The sequence below is a fragment of the Rhinolophus sinicus genome, linkage group LG01, assembly GCF_036562045.2.
Source record: "Rhinolophus sinicus isolate RSC01 linkage group LG01, ASM3656204v1, whole genome shotgun sequence".
Classification (NCBI taxonomy): domain Eukaryota; kingdom Metazoa; phylum Chordata; class Mammalia; order Chiroptera; family Rhinolophidae; genus Rhinolophus; species Rhinolophus sinicus.
In genome coordinates, this window is record NC_133751.1 from 37219902 (window position 1) to 37238728 (window position 18827).

The following is an 18827-nucleotide window of genomic DNA, read 5'->3' on the forward strand; positions in this document are numbered from 1 at the left end:
AAGTGCAGACTTTGGAGGCTGTACTCACCTTCAAATTTATGACCATGAATCTTACATGGGCAGTTGATTTTGCCTACTCTGACATGCATTGTCCCAAGAGCTTTGCTTATATTTTCACGTTTACTCTTCATAAGAACACCATCAGTTAAATACTATTATTATCCCCATTTTGCTGATAAGGAAAACAAAACTGAGAACTTTGAAAGGTTCAGTAACTTTCTGAAGAACACACAGCTAGAGAGTGGTGGCGCTTTGATGTCACAGTGAAAGAACAGGGATCTGGAAGGGACAGTGGGGAGGCAGAACCTCCTGACCTCGTGTGTGGCCAGGAGTGGGGGAACGGCCTCCTCCCCAGACTGGGTGGCAGGGAATTGTGTCCTCATGATTGAGCCAAGTTTTAGTGAAGACCAGAAGGAGAAAAAGACCGCACATGAAAAAGTCTGAGGGGAGAGGAGAGTTCGATTATTGTGATATGGAGAAGCTGTCAAGAGAGGGATAACACAGGGATAATGATATGGGAGTGGAAAGAAGACAATGGAGGGGGCTTTCCTTAGTGCAGTGACGAAGCATCATAGAGTGAGAGGTCTGGTTGAAGAAACCTGCTATAAATATGCTAACTTTGGCACAAGTTATTTTGGTCTTGTCTCTGGCTGGGGCTCTTGGGGGATTCTGGGTGGCTTCCACAAGCGATGAATCAATCATAAAGGGTAGAGAAGTGTTCTGGATGTAACCATTTGTGGAGAAGGGAGTCCCTGAGGGGGGAAGAAGTAGGCTTTTCTTTTGGTGGCTGGTACAGTGGTGAAGACACCAGTTACTGGGCAGTACCAGGGCCTCAGCAGAGCTAACAACCAACTCTCTGAAAACAACCTCTCGTTTGTAGCACTTGGTAATTTCTTTGGTATAAATACTCCCACTATAACTGATTTCAAGTTAACAACATGACCTCACAGAATGAGAAGCTGGGAAGAAGTGTGCTCTCAGGGCTCTTGGCAGCTGGTGGGAGCAGACCTCAGCACAACACTGGCTGATCCAACCTGAGGCCGATCTGAGCAGCAGAAGTCTGGGTTCTACAGCTCCCATGAGCACTGTGACAGGACAGCAGGCTCCCAGAATGCAACTGGGCCCTCTTCTTGTTTCTAAATGTACTATAACATTGGGAAGGATAAGATAGGGGTGATTTATTTGCAGGAATCACTGGGGTTTGGGGGACAGGGTCGTAATAGGATGGATCTAGAGGAGACTGTGCAGTCTGCATTAACTGAGCAGGACTCTTAGCCTTTGCCCCATGCTCTCTGCTGGTTATGTGCCTGCCTTTTGTCCTGTCATTGCTAGTCTTCTCTATATGCCGACGCCTTTAGATCTATACATTTATGGTAAAAATCTGGCATCTTTTCCCAAATAATTTCTTTCCCAAATACGTTTGAACATGATTGCAATCGAGTTGATAGAATGTCAACTCTCCATGAAATTTATCCAGGTAAGTTATTTATTGTCATTTATAAAGAAAAAAATATCCTCTGTTCTGCAGGAACCTCAATTATTAGGATATTTATGCATATTAGAGAATGACTTCAGAAAAAGGAGATAGTTGTAAAACCAACAGGGAAGTAAGCCACGATAGGAGATAAATAAAAGCCATCTGGAAATATTTTCCTCGTCAAATTAAAAAGCTGTCCAATATAAACCAGTGCACTTTCTGGTTGCATGTTCCTAGTCTGTGCATCCCTCATGGATGGAGACTATTTAGTCTGGATGTACAGTATTAATGTAGAACTTTTCTTGTGACGGTATGTAGTATTAGTACACAGACCTCCCAATATGAGTTAGCATTCCTGCTTCTCATGAAACATTCAAAAGACCACTCACCCATTCATGGGTTGAACCACATGATCTGCCTCATGCTTTTGCATTACAGCCATCAAGAAGCAGAAAGTTTCCCTTTTCTTTCTTTTTCAAGTTGGCCATTGACCTATCTCTGGCATTCTGGGAAGGTACTGTGTGGATCACAACTCAGGAGAAGAGGAGGGAAAGGAAAAGGAAATAGGACAGCCATTTCACAGATGATAAAAGTGTAAGTCCTGGTACTTCATTAAAAAAAACCCCAAAAACCAATGAGTTTTATGATTCTTTATCAAGGTGAGAGAAGTGCTGGTTGAGCTACCTCTGTGGAATATCAGTCTTTTGAAGTGCTCTGCAGATGGTGCTGTGTGAGTCTCACAGTGGCGTCACATTTCCTACCTTGTTTCCTCATGCTTGGGGGTCACATTGCCAGTGTGAGGCTCATCAGATCCCAATTGTATCAGATTTACTGACTTGTCATTTTGCTACTCTGCCTATCCTTTATTTATTATTTATATCGCAGCTCTGTCCTCCCTCTCCCCCTTACAAAAGGATTGACCTATTGTCCAATGAAAGGCACTTATAATAAAAACAGAGCCATTAGGACATGGCAGGGAATGAGACAGGGAGATGACAGGACACCAGAATAATTACTTGTATGGAAAAACCAAAAGGGAAGCTACTACAGTTGAGACCAAAATGTAGTCCTGAACTCCCTGGCAGTCAAAGCACAAAGGACGCATGATGACCCCTTCTCTGCCACTTCATACATCTCACCACTAAATACTCTAGAATTGTGGGCTGAACAGGCCAGCAAGCAAGCTTTTCCCAGGCTTCCCGCTGCACTGAGTCACTTACCTGATAATATGGATGCAACAGCTGCAATGATGAAGGACACAATGACTCCAGGTCCTGCCATTTCCTTGGCCACCAGGCCGGACACCACATACATCCCTGTGCCCACACAGCTGCCAACGCCAAGTGAGATGAGGTCCACGGTGGTGAGCACCTGGGCTAGTTTGGTGCCATGTGCTGTGGTGGCCCCGGTTCCCTCCAGCATGGACTCCACTGGTTTGGTGCGTAGGATCCTGGAGTGCATGGCGTACCAGGCAGCCCCCCACTGCACCCGCCGGGGGTCCAGGGAGGCGAGGAAGCCACTCATCCTGGGAGTTTACGGTGAAGGTCAACTGATGGAAGAGGGCTATGGAAGCCTTTAGTGGATGCTTCTGGAACTCATCTAGTGCTCAAGGATCTCCCTTTTAGGAAAGGTCCAGAGGGACCCAAAGAAGCTTTCTTCTGGGCATGAATGTCTGCAGGAGAAAACACAAGAAAGGAGACAATGAGATCAAGTGGGAAATAAACCATGACTTGGAGGCATGGTTTGGGGGTCCATGTACCACACTGGGAGAACTGGTCTAGCCTGTGTACTCATATACAGGAGGGTTGCATTTCCCCTTTGTGTCCCCTCCAGTCCTAAATGACAGTCTGTAGTTTGCACTGTGTCACGTAGTTGTTCTGAAAAGGATGGCCTGACTCAGGGCACCGCCACTGACTTCTCTGGGACCTCCTATAAGTGACTTCACTTCTCTGTACTTCAGTTTCAGCTGTATAATAGGGATAATAAAGTCTGCCTAGTGTTGATGTGAAAAGTAAATTAGGTTATATCTGAAATGAGCTTAAGAAAATTCCTGGCACATGGAACGTGCTCATCTGTCTAAACTCTGAAGGACTTCTTACCTGGCTCGGCCAAGATTTGGTCTATGATTCTTGGGTATACTCTTTGGGGACAAAGTATCCTCATTTTGTACATAAGGATGTACAGCTAGATCTATGACTCTCAAGAGGGGCAGTGCCATCCCATGAGATTTTTTGGAACCTTACTCTCAGATGAAATGAAAATTTTTTTGATCTTTTTTTTTTTTTTTTTTGCTCTCAAAGATTCGGGAATGGGGGAAGTGATCCTGGCCTTTGGAGGGTGGGCCCCAGAGATGCTAACTGTGTGGGAATATCTCATCAGACATTCTTTACTTTTTGTTTTTTTTTTAAGATTTTATTGGGGAAGGAGAACAGGACTTTATTGGGGAACAGTGTGTACTTCCAGGACTTTTTCTTCCAAGTCAAATTGTTGTCCTTTTAATCTTAGTTCAGCTTCAAGTTGTTGTCCTTTCAGTCTTAGTTGTGGAGGGCACAGCTCAGCTCCAGGTCCAGTTGCTGTTGCTAGTTGCATGGGGTGCAGCCCACCATCCCTTGTGGGAGTGGAACCGGCAACCTTGTGGTTGAGAGCCCACTGGCCCCTGTGAGAATCGAACCAGCAGCCTTCGGAGTTAGGAGCACGGAGCTCTAACTGCCTGAGCCACCGGGCTGACCTCCTCATCAGACATTCTTGTAGATGAAAATTCTAGTGATGGTGGTCTGAACCTAAAAGCTAACTCTGTTTTACATACAAACACATGGGATTTGGGTGGATGGTTTTAATATACAAGCACATTGAATTTTCCAGAAATGCAACTATAGAACAAATTGAAGGAAGATAATAATTTCTTTAGTTTGGATCTTCACCATTTCCGAAAACCAAGGCCCCCCTGCCTGGCAATGTTACCTTGGTACAGCATCTCCCACACAGCATGTGTATAACAGCCTGCCGTTTGGAACTGGCCCATTTGCAGGATTTCTTCATATAGTGCCTGTATCAGCCAACTGCCCTGGACATGCCTGAGTGTTCACATACGGAAATGTGTTATATACACGTAGATTATCCATGAATTTTGCTTCAGGACATTAAAGATGAGTGTGACAAAACATTTATTACAAAAAAAGAGGTGCTAAGTCTGATAGAGTTGAGAGCTATTGTATTAGATGATTTCAAAAGTTTTGTCACGTTAGAAAATGCAAAGATTATATGGAGCTACTTTCTTTGGAAGCTAGAAGTTTTATAAAATTCTATAAAGAAAAATGTAAAGTACAGCTGAATACGGTCCTGTGCTGATAAGCCTAGCACATTTACATTTATCATAAGTACCAGCCCATGTAATCTACCGACATTATTAATTAATACTACTTAGCACCTAATGTAACACTTGTCTGCTTCTAAAGCCTTTGCAAACACTACCTAATTAGAAGAATCAGGTGAAACACGTCAATTTGCTTCACAGGAGTTGGGTGATGGCCCTACTCGTTAAATTTCTTCCTAGATTTGACAGAGTTGCTTCAAGCTGTGTTTTAATTATTGACAACAAGAGTGGTCTGAGGTGTGGCCTCGATTTAGGGATTCGTTAAAGCTCCCCAGGTGAGTCTAGCAAGGCAGGGTTGGGGCCTAGTGCCCTACACCACTAGGCGTGGCTGAAGTGCGAGGTGTGCAAAGCCAGGTACTGCCTGTGGTGTCTATTTTTGTGAGGCAACCTCACTGGGCTAAGGGATGCCAGACAGCTGGTAAAATATTATTTCTGAGTGCGTCTCTGGAAGAGATTCGTGTTGGAATTGGTAGACTGAGTAAAGGAGATGGCCCTCATCAGTATGGAGGGGTATTACCCGATCTGTTGAGGGCTGAATAGAACAAAAAAGTGGAGGAAGAGTGAACTCACTGATTCTGCTTGGGCTGAGACATCCCTCTTCTCTTCTCCTCGGACACTGGTATTCCTGGTTCCTGAATTTTGGGAGTCAGACCGGAACTTACACCATCGGTCCCTCCTGATTCTCAGACCTATGGACTCAGACGGAATTACGCCACCGGTTTTCCTGGTTCTCCAGCTTGCAGACAGCTAACAGTGAGACTTCTCGGCCTCCATAACATATGAGTCAATTTCTGTGATAAATCCCCTCATACACATCTGTATATATCCTATTGATTCTGTTTCTTTGGAGAACCCTGACCAATATATTGACATTTCCCCTATGGGGCCGCAAATCCCACAGGCCCTTCCTGTTTATCTTCCTGAGCAGGTAGCTGGGCCCCTCAGCAGCTCTCTTCTGCTGGCAGTGGCTGTGGGATGCAGTGCTGTGTGGAGACACCCTCTGGGATATTGTTCTGATTAGCCCTTCATCAGAAATTATCACAAGGACACCGAGAAATGAACAAGGCTTGTTAGAGAGGCGATGGCTTTTATTTAATAGACAATTAGAAACTGTGATGAAAACATAGAGAATCAATTAGAACAAAAGTTGAGGGTGGTGAGAATTCCTTCCTGGCTCTATTCCCTCCATGTAAGTCTTCTGAGTGTTTGCTTTATTGATCCAAATAGGGGCTTGGAGCATTTCCTGTCTTGGTTGGACATTTACTGGAGAGAACAAAGTGTACAAAAGCAAACATGCTTCTAAGTGACTATTGACAATATCCATATTCATTAACCCCCAGCTTATGTTAATCGAAGACAGTTTTGGAAACTCAATGCTGTTGCTTTCCAAGATGAGCAATAAATGTGCGTTGTGTTTTCTCTAGCACTTTAATTCAAGTTTCTCAAAATACTTCACAGGTTTAACTAAGGAAGGCTTACAAGGCCTCTGGGAGAAGAATCATCACTGTGGTGTTTGCTGGGGTGCTTGAGGGTTCAGTGGGCTCTAAGTATAATGATGGTAAAAGCAGGTTTGGATAAGGATGAGAATAATGATGGCTTAGAAATTCACTGAAGAAGTAACATTATCGAATTAGGTTGGAGTTGGCCTTTGGAGGAGAGGAGAGGAAGGATAACAAAACAGTAAACAGCCAAAAATCATTCCTGCCTGGTTTTGCAAATACACTAAAGGATTACAGAAACCCTTTTATGACATTTCCTTTGAGTAATTGTCCAGCCTTTGCTGGAACATCTGGTGTAGCAGGAAACATTGGCTGGCAGAAACAGCCCTTCACATGGTTGGACAATTAAGATTTTTAGTAAATTCTTCTAATCAATGTCCCCTGGTAAACAAGGTTACTGTTAGAGTGAAAGGTTCCTGGTTTGATGAGCCTCACCTAGTGACTACAGGGTCTCAAGGAGCTTTCGAAGGCCCCTCCCTGCTCCTGTACCCTGGGATCCTACGCAACCCTTCTCCCCACCAGCCTCACAGCTTTTCCTCCTCTAGGCTGAGCTCCTGGCTCCTGGTTAAAGACATAATTCAGCAGCCAGGTTCTCTGGGTTCAAATTCTGGCTCTGCCTTTACTAGCTAAGTGACCTTGGACAAAGCCTCTGTATGCTTCAGTTTTGCCATCTATAAAGTGGGATAATAAGGGTCTCTAGCTCCCAGGGTTGTGGTAAGGAGCAAAGGAGGTAATACATGTGAAGCTTTTAGCAGAATGCCATGGGAGCGTTGTTAGCTAGCGTTACCCTGCTTTGGTCCCTGACAAGTCTTTTTGTCCCCTGCTGTTGACACCCTCTCCCACCACCTCCACCTCCTGAGGCAGCTCCCAGAGAGACTTTGGCTTGTTGCCCAGCCCTTACACGTGGCTTTTCTCTGCTGAAACTCCCCTGAATTTGTTCTGGCTGCATACTGAATGCCCTGGTATTTTCACTGCAAGGAACCTTTCTCATGTTTGTAGAGAATGGCTTTCTCCTTTCCTGTGTTTCATTACCTAAAGGGGCGTCTCAGCAGATTTGCTTGGGCATTTGGAGGTTATACCACCTCTCATTCTTTTACACCCGGGACTTTTCAGCCCAAGACGCACACGCCAAAAGGTGGCTAGGACATGGTGTGTTCATCTGCAAGCATCACCCTGGCCCGAAAGCACGACTCCCTCTGACCTTTATGCCTATGGCTCATTTGGCCAGAGTTCTTGATGGCAGAGTTTCTGCTGAGGCCCTTGCTTCTGTTGCTCTCTTCTAGTCCTTCCAAGCTGGCCAGATATGGCTCTGTGTTTGTACCTCCACTGTGATGTGCTCACCTGTCAGTCACGATGATCTGCACTGTTGGCCAGACACAGGTCGAATGTGTCTGAACCTGAAGGTCGGCCCAACCCTACACAGAACACAGCAAACTGAATTGAGATCTGTGTCCTGGCAACTTTCTTCTGTTGTCCCCAGTTTTGCCATCTGTATCTATACAGATCAGAGCTAATCTGCTTATGAGAAAAGCCTTTAATTTTTTGAAGGCAACTAGTATACCTCTTGGAGTCTTATCTTTCCCAGATTAAACATCTTCAGTTTCTTCACTGTAGTGTCTCACATGATACAACTTCTAGATCAATCACATTCTGATTTGCGCTTCTTGGGCAGGTTGCAGTTTTTCTAGTTTGACATATTTGGGCCATGAAAAAGTGGTAAGGGAGATGTCCTGTCCTGTGAGTGTGTGTGTGTCTGCGCACATGTGTGCATACGCCTCCTAAATCATACAATGTCGGTGCCTGACAAATGTACTCAGATACACAATTGTCTTTAAAACCAAGATTTCTGATTTTCAGATTACTAACCTTCCCAGTTATATCTTTGCTAAGTGTTTGATAGATCAGATCCACCTCAAGTATTTTTTGATCACCCACCATATTACGTAACAATGTGCTAGCCCATTGATATTGTATGTGGAATCTCAGACACAGATGGCTTTGTTTTGCTTGGAAGGTCTTTAAAGGGGAGTTTGAATCTCTGACAACCGAGTAGCTATGCAAAAGAGGACATACCAATCCAGCTTTCTTTTCAAAGCTTGCTGTTTCTTTTTCTGTTTCTAATAAACTATTGAATGCATTAATCAGCTTTTGCTGCAGTAACAAACAACCTCGAATTTCAGTATGTCACAACAATGACATTTATCTCTTGCTGTGACTCTAGTGTAGGCTGTGGATTGGCTTCAGATCTTTTCCTCAATCTGGACTGTGAGTCTCCACATGTCTTCTCGTTCTGGGATTCAGGCTAGAGGATCGGTCCCTACCTGACACATGGTGTTCTCTCCTGGCACAGGCCAAGAACAAGGGTCTGGTAGAAACATGCAATGCCTCTTCTACTTCTGGTTGGAAGTGGCATTTCCACAGACTTTCCATTGGCTAAAGTAAGTCAAATGACCAAGCCCAAAGTTAATGGGGTGGGCTGTATACCACTCCCACAGAAGGCAGGTGAGTCATATGGCAAAGGGTGAGGTTGTATAATTTTCTTATAAAGGACGATGTGAATAGCTGTGACAATTATATAACTTATCTCATGAGCCCCTGCTATGTACTAGGTAAAGCAATTGTGCTTTGTTCTTGAGGCTGTTTGTTTGTTTGTTTGTTTGTTGTTTTTGGCTTTTTGTTTTCTGGAATGGCTGAAGTCTGTATATCTGAGGTATAAACTTAAAGAGACTCTGTTGTGTTCATTCCTGTATTTCTACAATTAATTCTGTAAAGGTATAAATATTGATTTCCTTTAACAATCAGTATAAATCCAAAATTTATCTACTTCTGACACCAAGCAGAACAAAACAGTAACAAGTCATTTTAAATTCATTTGCTTGAAACAAACAAATCTTTTTTTCTTTTTTTTAAAGGGGATTTTCTTTTCTTTTTTTTTTTTTAACAAGGATTGATCTTTATCTCGTTTGGAACAATATTTCTGCTTAAAAATGTTTCCCATTCTGCTTCCTTGTTTGTCAACACTCCAGGGGTTGAGAATATTATCTGTGTATTTATTTGGCAGAAATTATTGTGAAAACACTCTCAAGAGAATGTCTGGCATCTACTTAATGGGAGAAGTGAGGTAAGCTTTTTCAGATATCTGATTACTTCGCACTGAGAAACCTTTCTCCTCTAGCACCCCACTCAGAGAGGAAATCACAGCCTGACATTATCTTCCACTCTTTTTTTCCCACTGATCCAAGATCCAAGATTTCAGGTCTTTGAGTGGCATCATATGTTACTCACTGTGCATATAGTAATATTAACAAACCAGAGCCCAGGGAAAGGAAAAACTCTCCATTAATCAGATTTCAATGGGTAAGCCTTCTTTTAGAAGGGGCAAATCACACAAGAAAATCAGTTAATCTTTCCATGCCACTGCAGAAGAGCTAAGAAATTGTATTAAGTGAACCATTGCCAAAAGTATTTAATGAGTTACTACTATGTGTTTACCTCGATGGCAGCTGTTACACCATACCAGAAATGACTATTCGACATAGGATATCAGGAATTTAGAGGCAGAAAGCTTCAAAGTGTACCAGTGGCCTCTGTTTGTCCTTCAAGATCTTCTCTCACTCACCTACTTGCTGTGTCCTGCGATGCTAACCGGTATGGGACACGTCCAAGGCTCCCTGCCCCTCTGGTTGGATTAGTCAATGGGAGGCACCAACAGGAGATTGGAGGGTGGAGGAGAGGGAGGCTAGGTTTTATCTTCAGCTCCCCTCTGCTAGGTTGCTGTGGGTTGGCTGTGTCCATCTACCAAAGACAAGGTGTGGCACCTGCCAGGTGGCCCTCTCCACACAGCCCTCTCCCTCTGAGTCCTGATAACTCTTCTCTCCTTTCTCCTTTCAGGCAGAGTGTGGTACCCCCAGAAATACACCTTGCCTCATGATTTCTCTACTTGTACTTCATATATAGTTATTTTCATTAGACTGTCCTCAAAATGCCTGATTTGCATGGGTTATCTGTTTCTTGCTGAGACCCTGACTGATACATGGGAATATCCTAGGGCTGGGAGAAATCAGGGCAATCAACCACACTGCCTACTTGTATGTCTACAGAGACATTGGGTTTGAAGCAAAACACTGAGGGCTGAACTTTGACTCTGCTGTGTGATCTTGCGTGAGTCTCAAAATCTCTGAGCTATCGTTTTCTCATATGAAAGATGGGAGTGCTAATAGTTACATTGTAGAGTTGTCATGAGGATTCAACGAAGTGATGCTTATGAATGCAGTTTGGAAATTACAAAGCAGCCTGTCAGTGTAGGCACTGAAACGGTGACCAATATCCCAAATGATGGCTGAGATGCAGTGAAAGACTTAGCAATGAACAAAAATAGACCAAAAGCTGCTTGCCATGCTGGTTGTACCAAGGAAGGATAGCGAACCATTAAAATTTGGAAAACCCCTGGATAGGAAGAGTAGTACGTACAACAATATTTTTTTCTGGTTCATATTTGGTTAGCTAGAAAAGTTAGCTAGACCATAGTTCCCAAGTATACCAGTTACTGGGAGTTCAACTGCATGCAAATGTTATTGGGAAACATGGTAAACCCATAGGCCATTTCTAAAACACATGCAGAATTTCAAAGTTAACACTGTGACAGGTGAGAGCGCATCATCATACAATGATCACCCAACTGTGACTCAGGAGAGCTCAGCTATTGTACTTAGCCTTGTCACAAGCTATCAGTGAAACCTTGAGTAAGTCACAGCTTGCTGAGAATTCTATTTTCTCATTTAAAAAAAGATGGTGACTTACTTTTTTGTGCAACACCACAGGTTTACAAAGTACATTCAGAGGTGATGCCTAAGGTGGATTTTCGCACAAAAATTATCTCCCCACCCCAAATGTGATCAGAAAGGCCATTCTGAAATAACAAAATCATGGGAATTTTGTGTCTGAGCTCATCCAACCGAACACCTTCATGTCCCATGTAATTAATCCGGTGTTGCTGAGCCTCCAGAAGCCAACCTTCCCCTGCTTGGGCTGGAAGCCTATCTCAGCACATCATTACATCCCAGAGAGAAGCTCCAAGTGGACTCCTAAGGTGCTGAAGGGCGAGTAGACTTTACTGATACCTTCCTGATAAAACAGAAATGCTATCCCACACCACATATAAATCCATCCTGTATCAGTTCTCTGTGGCTGTTGTAACAAATGACCACAAACTTAGTGGTGTAAAACAACCCAAATTCACTATCTTATAGTTCTGAGTCTGCAGGGCTGAGTTCCTTCTGGAGGGTCTAAGGACAATCTGTTCCTCGCCTTTTCCAGCTTCTGTTAATTAGAAGCCACCTATATTCCTTGACTTGTGGTGCCTTCCTCTGTCTTTAAACCCAGCAGCACAGCACCTTCTCTCCTCTCCCTTCTTATAATGATCCTTGCGATTACATCAGGCCCACCCATTTCGTCCAGGGTAACCTCCCCCTTTTAAGACCCTTAATTTAATCACCTCTGCGAAGCCCCCTATATCATATAAAGTAACATATCACAAATTCCAGAGATTAGGACGGGGACATCTTTGGCGGTCATTATTCAGCCTATACACCTCCTAAGAACCGCGCTTTAGACATATCTCTTTTCATATTTCCACACTCTGTGGCAAACTTCCTCTCTTTTCTCTCGTTCTTTTCCTGAAAAAACTTGGCTCAGCCTTTCTCCATACCTTGTCTCCAAAATTTTGTCCCTAATTAAAACAAAAGCTTAACCAAAACTACATCTACCCTTGGTAGAGTAAGTCAGTGAGCTACTTTCAGATGAGCAGCTCTGGAGTCTGAGCACTGAAGTGACTTCTCCAAGGCCACATACCAGGTCATAGCAGGTTTCCTGACCTCCACACCAGTGCCCACCCTGCTGCTCCATATTTAAGAAGGTGAACGGAGCTGCAGTGGCACACTGTAGGTAATCAATAAATATTTGTAGAATAAAGATTCCTCCATAGTGCTAAAAAGAGTACAGGGCATAACGTATTTCTTGATAAAAGACATCATTTATAATAGCAGTTTATAATAATCCCTGCTATCTTGAGACATCTATTGCAGGGTAAGATGACTTTCTTTGCTAATTACTTTGTGCATAAAATCAAAGAACAAAACCTTAGAAATCATCTGATTCAAGTCTCAGATTATACAAATGAGAAAACTCTCTTTTCATTGAAAGCCTTCACAGATCCCTTTGGGAAACTAAATTGTCTATAAATAAGTATATTTAATTATAAATAAGTTATCTTCTATATTTTTGTATTCTTTTATATTCGTGAAGTCAAGGGAAGACAATTAAAAATCTACATTATTTATAACATTAATATCTTTAATACTGAAATTTAGTTAAGGTGAGAGCTGTACTTTTTGACGTAGACGGTCCATGTAGCTCCTGGGAGACGTCAGTCTTTTACCCAATCAAAGCAGTAAAAACCTCCTAACTCACAGACTTTTGACAGCCTGGAAATTTAACACATTTTTGAAAAATGGAGATCGGCTTTGCCCTGTGGGTGCACTCTTCATTTTAGCTTCTGAGTCTACTTTGAGGATGGTACCTGCACAGAGTCTGTAAGTCTGTAGGCCCTTGGGGTGCGTGCTGGATCCACAGCCCAGAGAATTCCTCTCTGGAGGCAAGTTCCTTCCCTGACTATCATCATGTCTTTTCATTAGGAAATCTGAAAGCTAGGAAAGCATATTTCAATGCCAACAGCCCTAAGTCACAGAGGAATGCCAGATTTCATTTTGGGACTTTTAAATGAATTTCCAACCTACAGGCTATTGAACTGAAAAGTGTTTGCTTCCAAGCTGTTGTGTTAAAATTTTTCCAGATTGCACGTTCTTAAGTTCGAATATATTCCTCACAGAGCATCATAAGGGGGCAATTGTTAATGCAAATATAAATATTCAATAAGAGGGAACAATATGTCCATTATTAGAAGTAGTCAAAGAAATGCCAAATAAAAGGAGACATTTTCTCTTATTAACATGGCAAAGGTTAAAAACATAGAAATATTTATTGCTGATGAGGAATCAAAGAAATGATTCTTCCATACATTGGTGGTAGGAGTGTGAAATGACGTAAATGTGTTTTGGAAGGTAAAACTATCATGTGGAAATAATCAGGTGCAAAAAGGTTTTTTTCTCAAGGGAATCCATTGCAGTATTATTTATAGGGGTAAAAATATGAGATAACCTACTGTTCAAAAATAGGAACAGAGTTAAACGAATTATGAGGTATTGAAAGAATAAAATAGTAAGCAAACATTAAAATATTGTTCTAAAATAATAATTTATGGACATTAAAACTACTCAGGATATGTTACATTAAAACAATAAAGGATATAGAATTGTACATAGTGTATGATCCAATTTCATTCATATGCCAAAATTTTAAAAGTATGGGTCTATGTACGGTGGGATTAGGAATGATTTCTATTTTCATCACTTCTGTGACCAGAATGCATTCCTTTAAAATCAGAAAAAAAGTTGAATTAAAAACCAAAACAAAACACAGAAGATCCCAGAATAATGAACATGCTCCTGTTCCTGACCAGGAAGATATATCCTCGGTTTTTGTTTTTATGCTTTTATGCGTCTCCACTATGGGAAACTGTTTTAGGATCTGCTCCCCACATGGAATTAGATTAGCCGACATTTTCATCATTCTTTTCACTTTGGAGATTGAGTTTTCAGGCCCAGGGAAAGCTCTAACTTGGTTACAGAATCAACCTTCCACAGCAGATTCGAATCACCAGAAGCCTGGAGATGAGATTCTCCCAGTTGCCACCGTAGCTCAGGCCAACAGCCCTGCTCAGAAGATAAGATCTGCACTAAAGCAAATACCTCAGTTTTATGACCTTGGGTTCTCTTAGCTTGATTATCTTTCTTTCCATGTTGACCATCCCCGAAAGGCAACTAATTCTGGTAACTTCACGGACTGTTCTAAGAATTCTAATTTCACTCAATAGGTTCATCTTACAAAACAAGTGAAAACACCCCTCCTTCCACAAATCCCACACCCCCTTTAGGTATTGCCATGCTGTAACTATTGTCCTCCACTGTCTCCACGTCTTCATATCTTAGTCATTAGCCCTCGCCATTCTGTCTTCCACATCTTCCTTGCCACCAAAATGTCTTTTGCTGAGGTCATCAATGTTTCCATGTTGTTAAATCCAATGAATGTATTTTAGCTCTCATCTCCCTCACTGGATATGTGAGAGGCATTCAACACAGTTGTTCAAGTCTCCTTCTCCAAATGCTCTCATTTCCTCTTTATAACAGTGAGAGCGATGTGTGTGTGTGTGTGTGTGTGTGTGTGTGTGTGTGTGTGTGTGGTATGCAAGCTTGACGGTGCTCTCTTATCATTCTTTTAGGAATAAGCTATTGTGATTTTTTTTCTTTTCCAGTATAATGGAGTTTTAAAAGGAGTAACACATCCTCTAGAAGATCCTTTCTGCTGGTACATTTTCAGGCCTTAATATAGTGACTACTATTAAGTGGGATCACAGAATGAGATTTAGATGTGACCATGTATTGGACAGTGTGAGGCAACATCAAGAATCCATTCTGCCATGATGCCTGGAATGTCTTTGCTGAAAGCGTGGTTTAGAAGGGAAAAGGACACTATCTGAATGCGCTTTAGTTCAACATGAAAAAAAAAAAGGGAAACTTTGTTTGACAAATATGAATAAAGATATAAATATTCCTTGAGGTAGAAGGTCAGATGGTTTACAAATGTTCAGGTCCATCTGGACAGTTTGGTCATCTTTGCACCTTGACCCAGGCTTGGAGCTGATCTGTCTGAGACTGTTGTCCTTTCTGAGAACTGAAACTCAGGGTGAAAGTGCAAAGTCCCTTAGTTCCCTTGCCAAGCTAAGCTGGTCGACCGGCTGCCTTGGTGCATTTGGTCTTCTCTCTTCCCCCAGAAGACACCAGTCCAGATCTGACCTGTTCTTTTATGCTTCCTCCAGAGGAGAAGTCCCTGATGCCCGATGTTTAGAATCAGCCCAAGAAGAGCCCATTTTACTATGTTCTGCATCAATGAGATCCTTGAGCTCATAAGAAGCACAGTCTTTCCAGTTCCAAGCGTAATGGGAAAGGAATAGGCCAAAATGCATTTCATATTTTGACAACCGAAGGGTATCCCAACAAATGAGCCTCTGCAGTCATAGCCTGGGATTGAGACCATTTAATTGGTTCCACCTTTCATAGGCAGGTGCTGACACTGTAAGGCCTTCTTGGGGTTTGAGTCTGACCAGGACCCTCATTCCACTCTGGTAGTTAGAAATCTCCAAATAAAAAGGGGTGAACTATACCTTTGGGGCATATCACAAGATTGAAACAGTCCCCTTATTATTTTGAACTCAGGGTTTCATTCTGTTGCAAGTAGATAAAGACAAAAAGAGAATCTATTATTCTGAGGCTAAAAACTGAGAAGTTAAATGGTAATATGTCTAAAATGCAAATCATAGTGCTTAAAAAAGACAGCCTTCTCTCTCTGCCTTCTATCTTTGCATATCTGAGATAGAAATATTTGCCCACCCTCTCCTATGTACAAGATGCTGCCCATATCTCATCTTGAGTAATCTTCACCTAAAAATTGCACCATTTATATGATGCTTACTATGTACGAGGGATGCTTTTAACTGATTTATTTACAGAGGGTGCCAAAAAAATGTATGTACATTTTAAGAAAAGAAAAACTATTAAAATTGTAATACTCAATATATATCGATAACAAAAGATGAATACAAGTCACGTTTGACTTCTGCAATTACAAGAGGTGCTCAAAGTGGTTACCATCAGCATTCGGACACTTCTGACTACGGCAAACTACTGCTTGAGCAACGTTGACCAAAGTGTTAACACCTCTTAAAATGTGTATACCCCCAGTATATTGTTCTTCCAACAACTCTATGAGTGAGATGTTATTTTTAATGACCTCCAAATTAAAGATGAGGGATCTGGGCCACAGAATATTTAAAGCATTTGTTAGACTCACTACTAAGTGGCTCAGCTGGGATGTGAATTCAGGCACCGTAGCTCCAGAGCAGGGGACTCTCTAGAGCAGCTGTCCAGCAGAGCTTCTGTGACCGTGAAATGCTCTTCTGCAGTCCAGCGCAGTAGCCATAACCACACGTGGCTACTGAACACTTGAAATGTGGCTAGTGTAACTGAAGGACTGCATTGTAAATTTTATTTAATTCATTTAAATTTAGATAGTCACATGTGGCCAGTGGCTATTTTACTGGACAACACTGTAGACTTCCCAAGTAACATCAGAATGGAGGTGCTATCCTGTACAGAAGAAGACACTGAGTGTCAGAGAAGTTGGCGGAGGTATCCAAAGCTCTGAAACCAGAATGTGGACGAGCCAAGATGCCAGGCTGTAAAGCCACATGCTCTGGTCATCAGAGATGCCCTCCTCCCGCCCCCAATCCACCCTTCTGGCTCTTCATCTCTTTCCAAACAGGATCGGAAAGCATATCTTTCTTCCTTCACCCTTATCGAAGTCTCTTTTTCCCTTCCTCTATTATTAACGCAGTAATAGTAGAACAGCACTCCGTGACAGAACGTCATGCTACATGTGCGGGGGATGTGGCATGGCCTTATAGAGTTTGATCAAACTGGAACAGCTTACTTTGGTGGTAACTGGTGTACTCTCTTAACATTCTGAATGGCTTATCCCAAACTATTCTTTTGTTGTCTCGCTCTTCTTGGTTAGTCTCCCCTACTTACCACATTTCTTTCATCATTGGTAGTGAAATATATACCATGTAATCAAACAGCCTTTGCTGAAAAGTACTGAAGTGATATCTACCTCAAGCTTTGCTATTTAATTTGAAATCACCCCCCCCACCAAAAAAAGCTTCTTAAAATTAGGTTCACATTAGCTAATATTATTATTAAAGAAAAAATACACAATCATTTATGTTTTGGGAGAGTGTCACTTTTTCTTAAGCATGATTTTGAATACACCAATCTTATATTAACCCATGGTGAGCCAAGCACTGTGTATTGTACCCAGTGAGCTTTCAACAACTGTTAACATTCAATTAATTGATCTGCCTTCCTCTACCTTCCTTTAGTGACTTAGGACTTATGTGAATAGGAAATCTCACTTTAATGATTGGACATGGGCATCAACAGAGAAAACGGAACTCTGTTTAACAAAGAAAACCCCAATTCAAATATGGGTGCACCCATAAGGCATCCAGGCAATCCTTTATTTGGCATTAGAAGACAAGAAATGCTGTTACTTTGTCAGATAGTAGCCGGCCCATCTGATCACAAAATACTGTCGCTGTCTTATCTGGAGACTGAGACTCACCCAGCTCCCAGACAGAAGGAGGCAGAATCTAATGTTTCCTGGTGGAGAGCAGTGTGCCAGTATTTCCAATGACCTGGAAAGTGTTCTTTTCGAATGCTGAAACAATGGGGAAAAAGAGCATTTGTGTTCGGGTGTCCTTGATGCTTCCTATTCCCCTGTGACATACCCTGGACTTCTTGGATGTCAAACGATGAGAAATCTATGCCAGTATGGCAAACCTGATGGTACTGAAAAATCCAGATCATTGATGTAAATTAGTGTTGTCATTTAGAGGGAATTAGGGACTCATTTAGGGGGAAAGGTTCACATGGCGGTACAAATAGAGAAGAACAAGAAGGCATTTTATAATTTCTCTAGCTATGATTTCTAGCACTGTACTTTTAAACAGAAGCTCTTTCTACTCCCAAGCAATCAGGTCTCCAAGCCACCTCCCAGAGTCATCCCTCTGTCACACCATGCTGTTCCCTGGGGTGCCCACTTATAAAGTGATCAGAGGGGAGGCTCCTCACACTGATGGACAGCTGGCTCTAGAAGGTGATTCGGATCAGCCTTCATTCGTCCAGTCATTTCTTTCTCCCTAAAGGCTGGACTTGAACTAGTATTGTTGGTGAGGGCTGTGGCACCATGCATAGAATGCAGGTGGATGACACACAGATCTTGTTCTTTGAAGTTAGACTCCCAGGGGTCTCAGCTTTTTAGAATCACTTTGAACCTTTTGAGTCACCTGGGGAGCTTCTAAAATTAACACTGTTCAGTGTCACTCCCAAGAGATTTATATTTAATTGTTCTGAGGTGGGAACCTGGCATCAGTGATGTTGAAGGGATCCCCATGTGATTCTAAAGCATAGCGAGGGCTGAGACCACCTGGCAGGAGCGACCTGCAACCTCAGGTCATCAGGATCCCACCCCTTCTATTCTCTCTCCTCCCGGCCCTCCTCACAGTCTCCTGCAGCGACACAACAATAGATAGAGCAGGTTCAACTTTCTGAAGTGGAGGGTTTTATTTTCTTTTATGAACATGAAAATATTTTCCATGTCTTATAAACAAAACAGATATCTATTGCAAATTCAGACAACTTAGATCTAAAAAAGAAAGTCAAAACCACTCATTACCTTCCACTAGAGA

The 18827-nt window shown here is 42.3% G+C and overlaps 1 protein-coding gene across 1 annotated transcript in view; it reads right to left on the reverse strand.

Moving 5' to 3' along the window:
- Positions 1-18827, reverse strand: part of SLC7A14 (solute carrier family 7 member 14) — a 99546-nt gene that overhangs the window by 47829 nt on the left and 32890 nt on the right. The window contains exon 2 of the mRNA XM_019735313.2: positions 2698-3149. Coding sequence (XP_019590872.1) covers positions 2698-3001 — 304 coding nt within the window. The 5' untranslated portion in view covers positions 3002-3149. The remainder of the gene's footprint in view (positions 1-2697; positions 3150-18827) is intronic.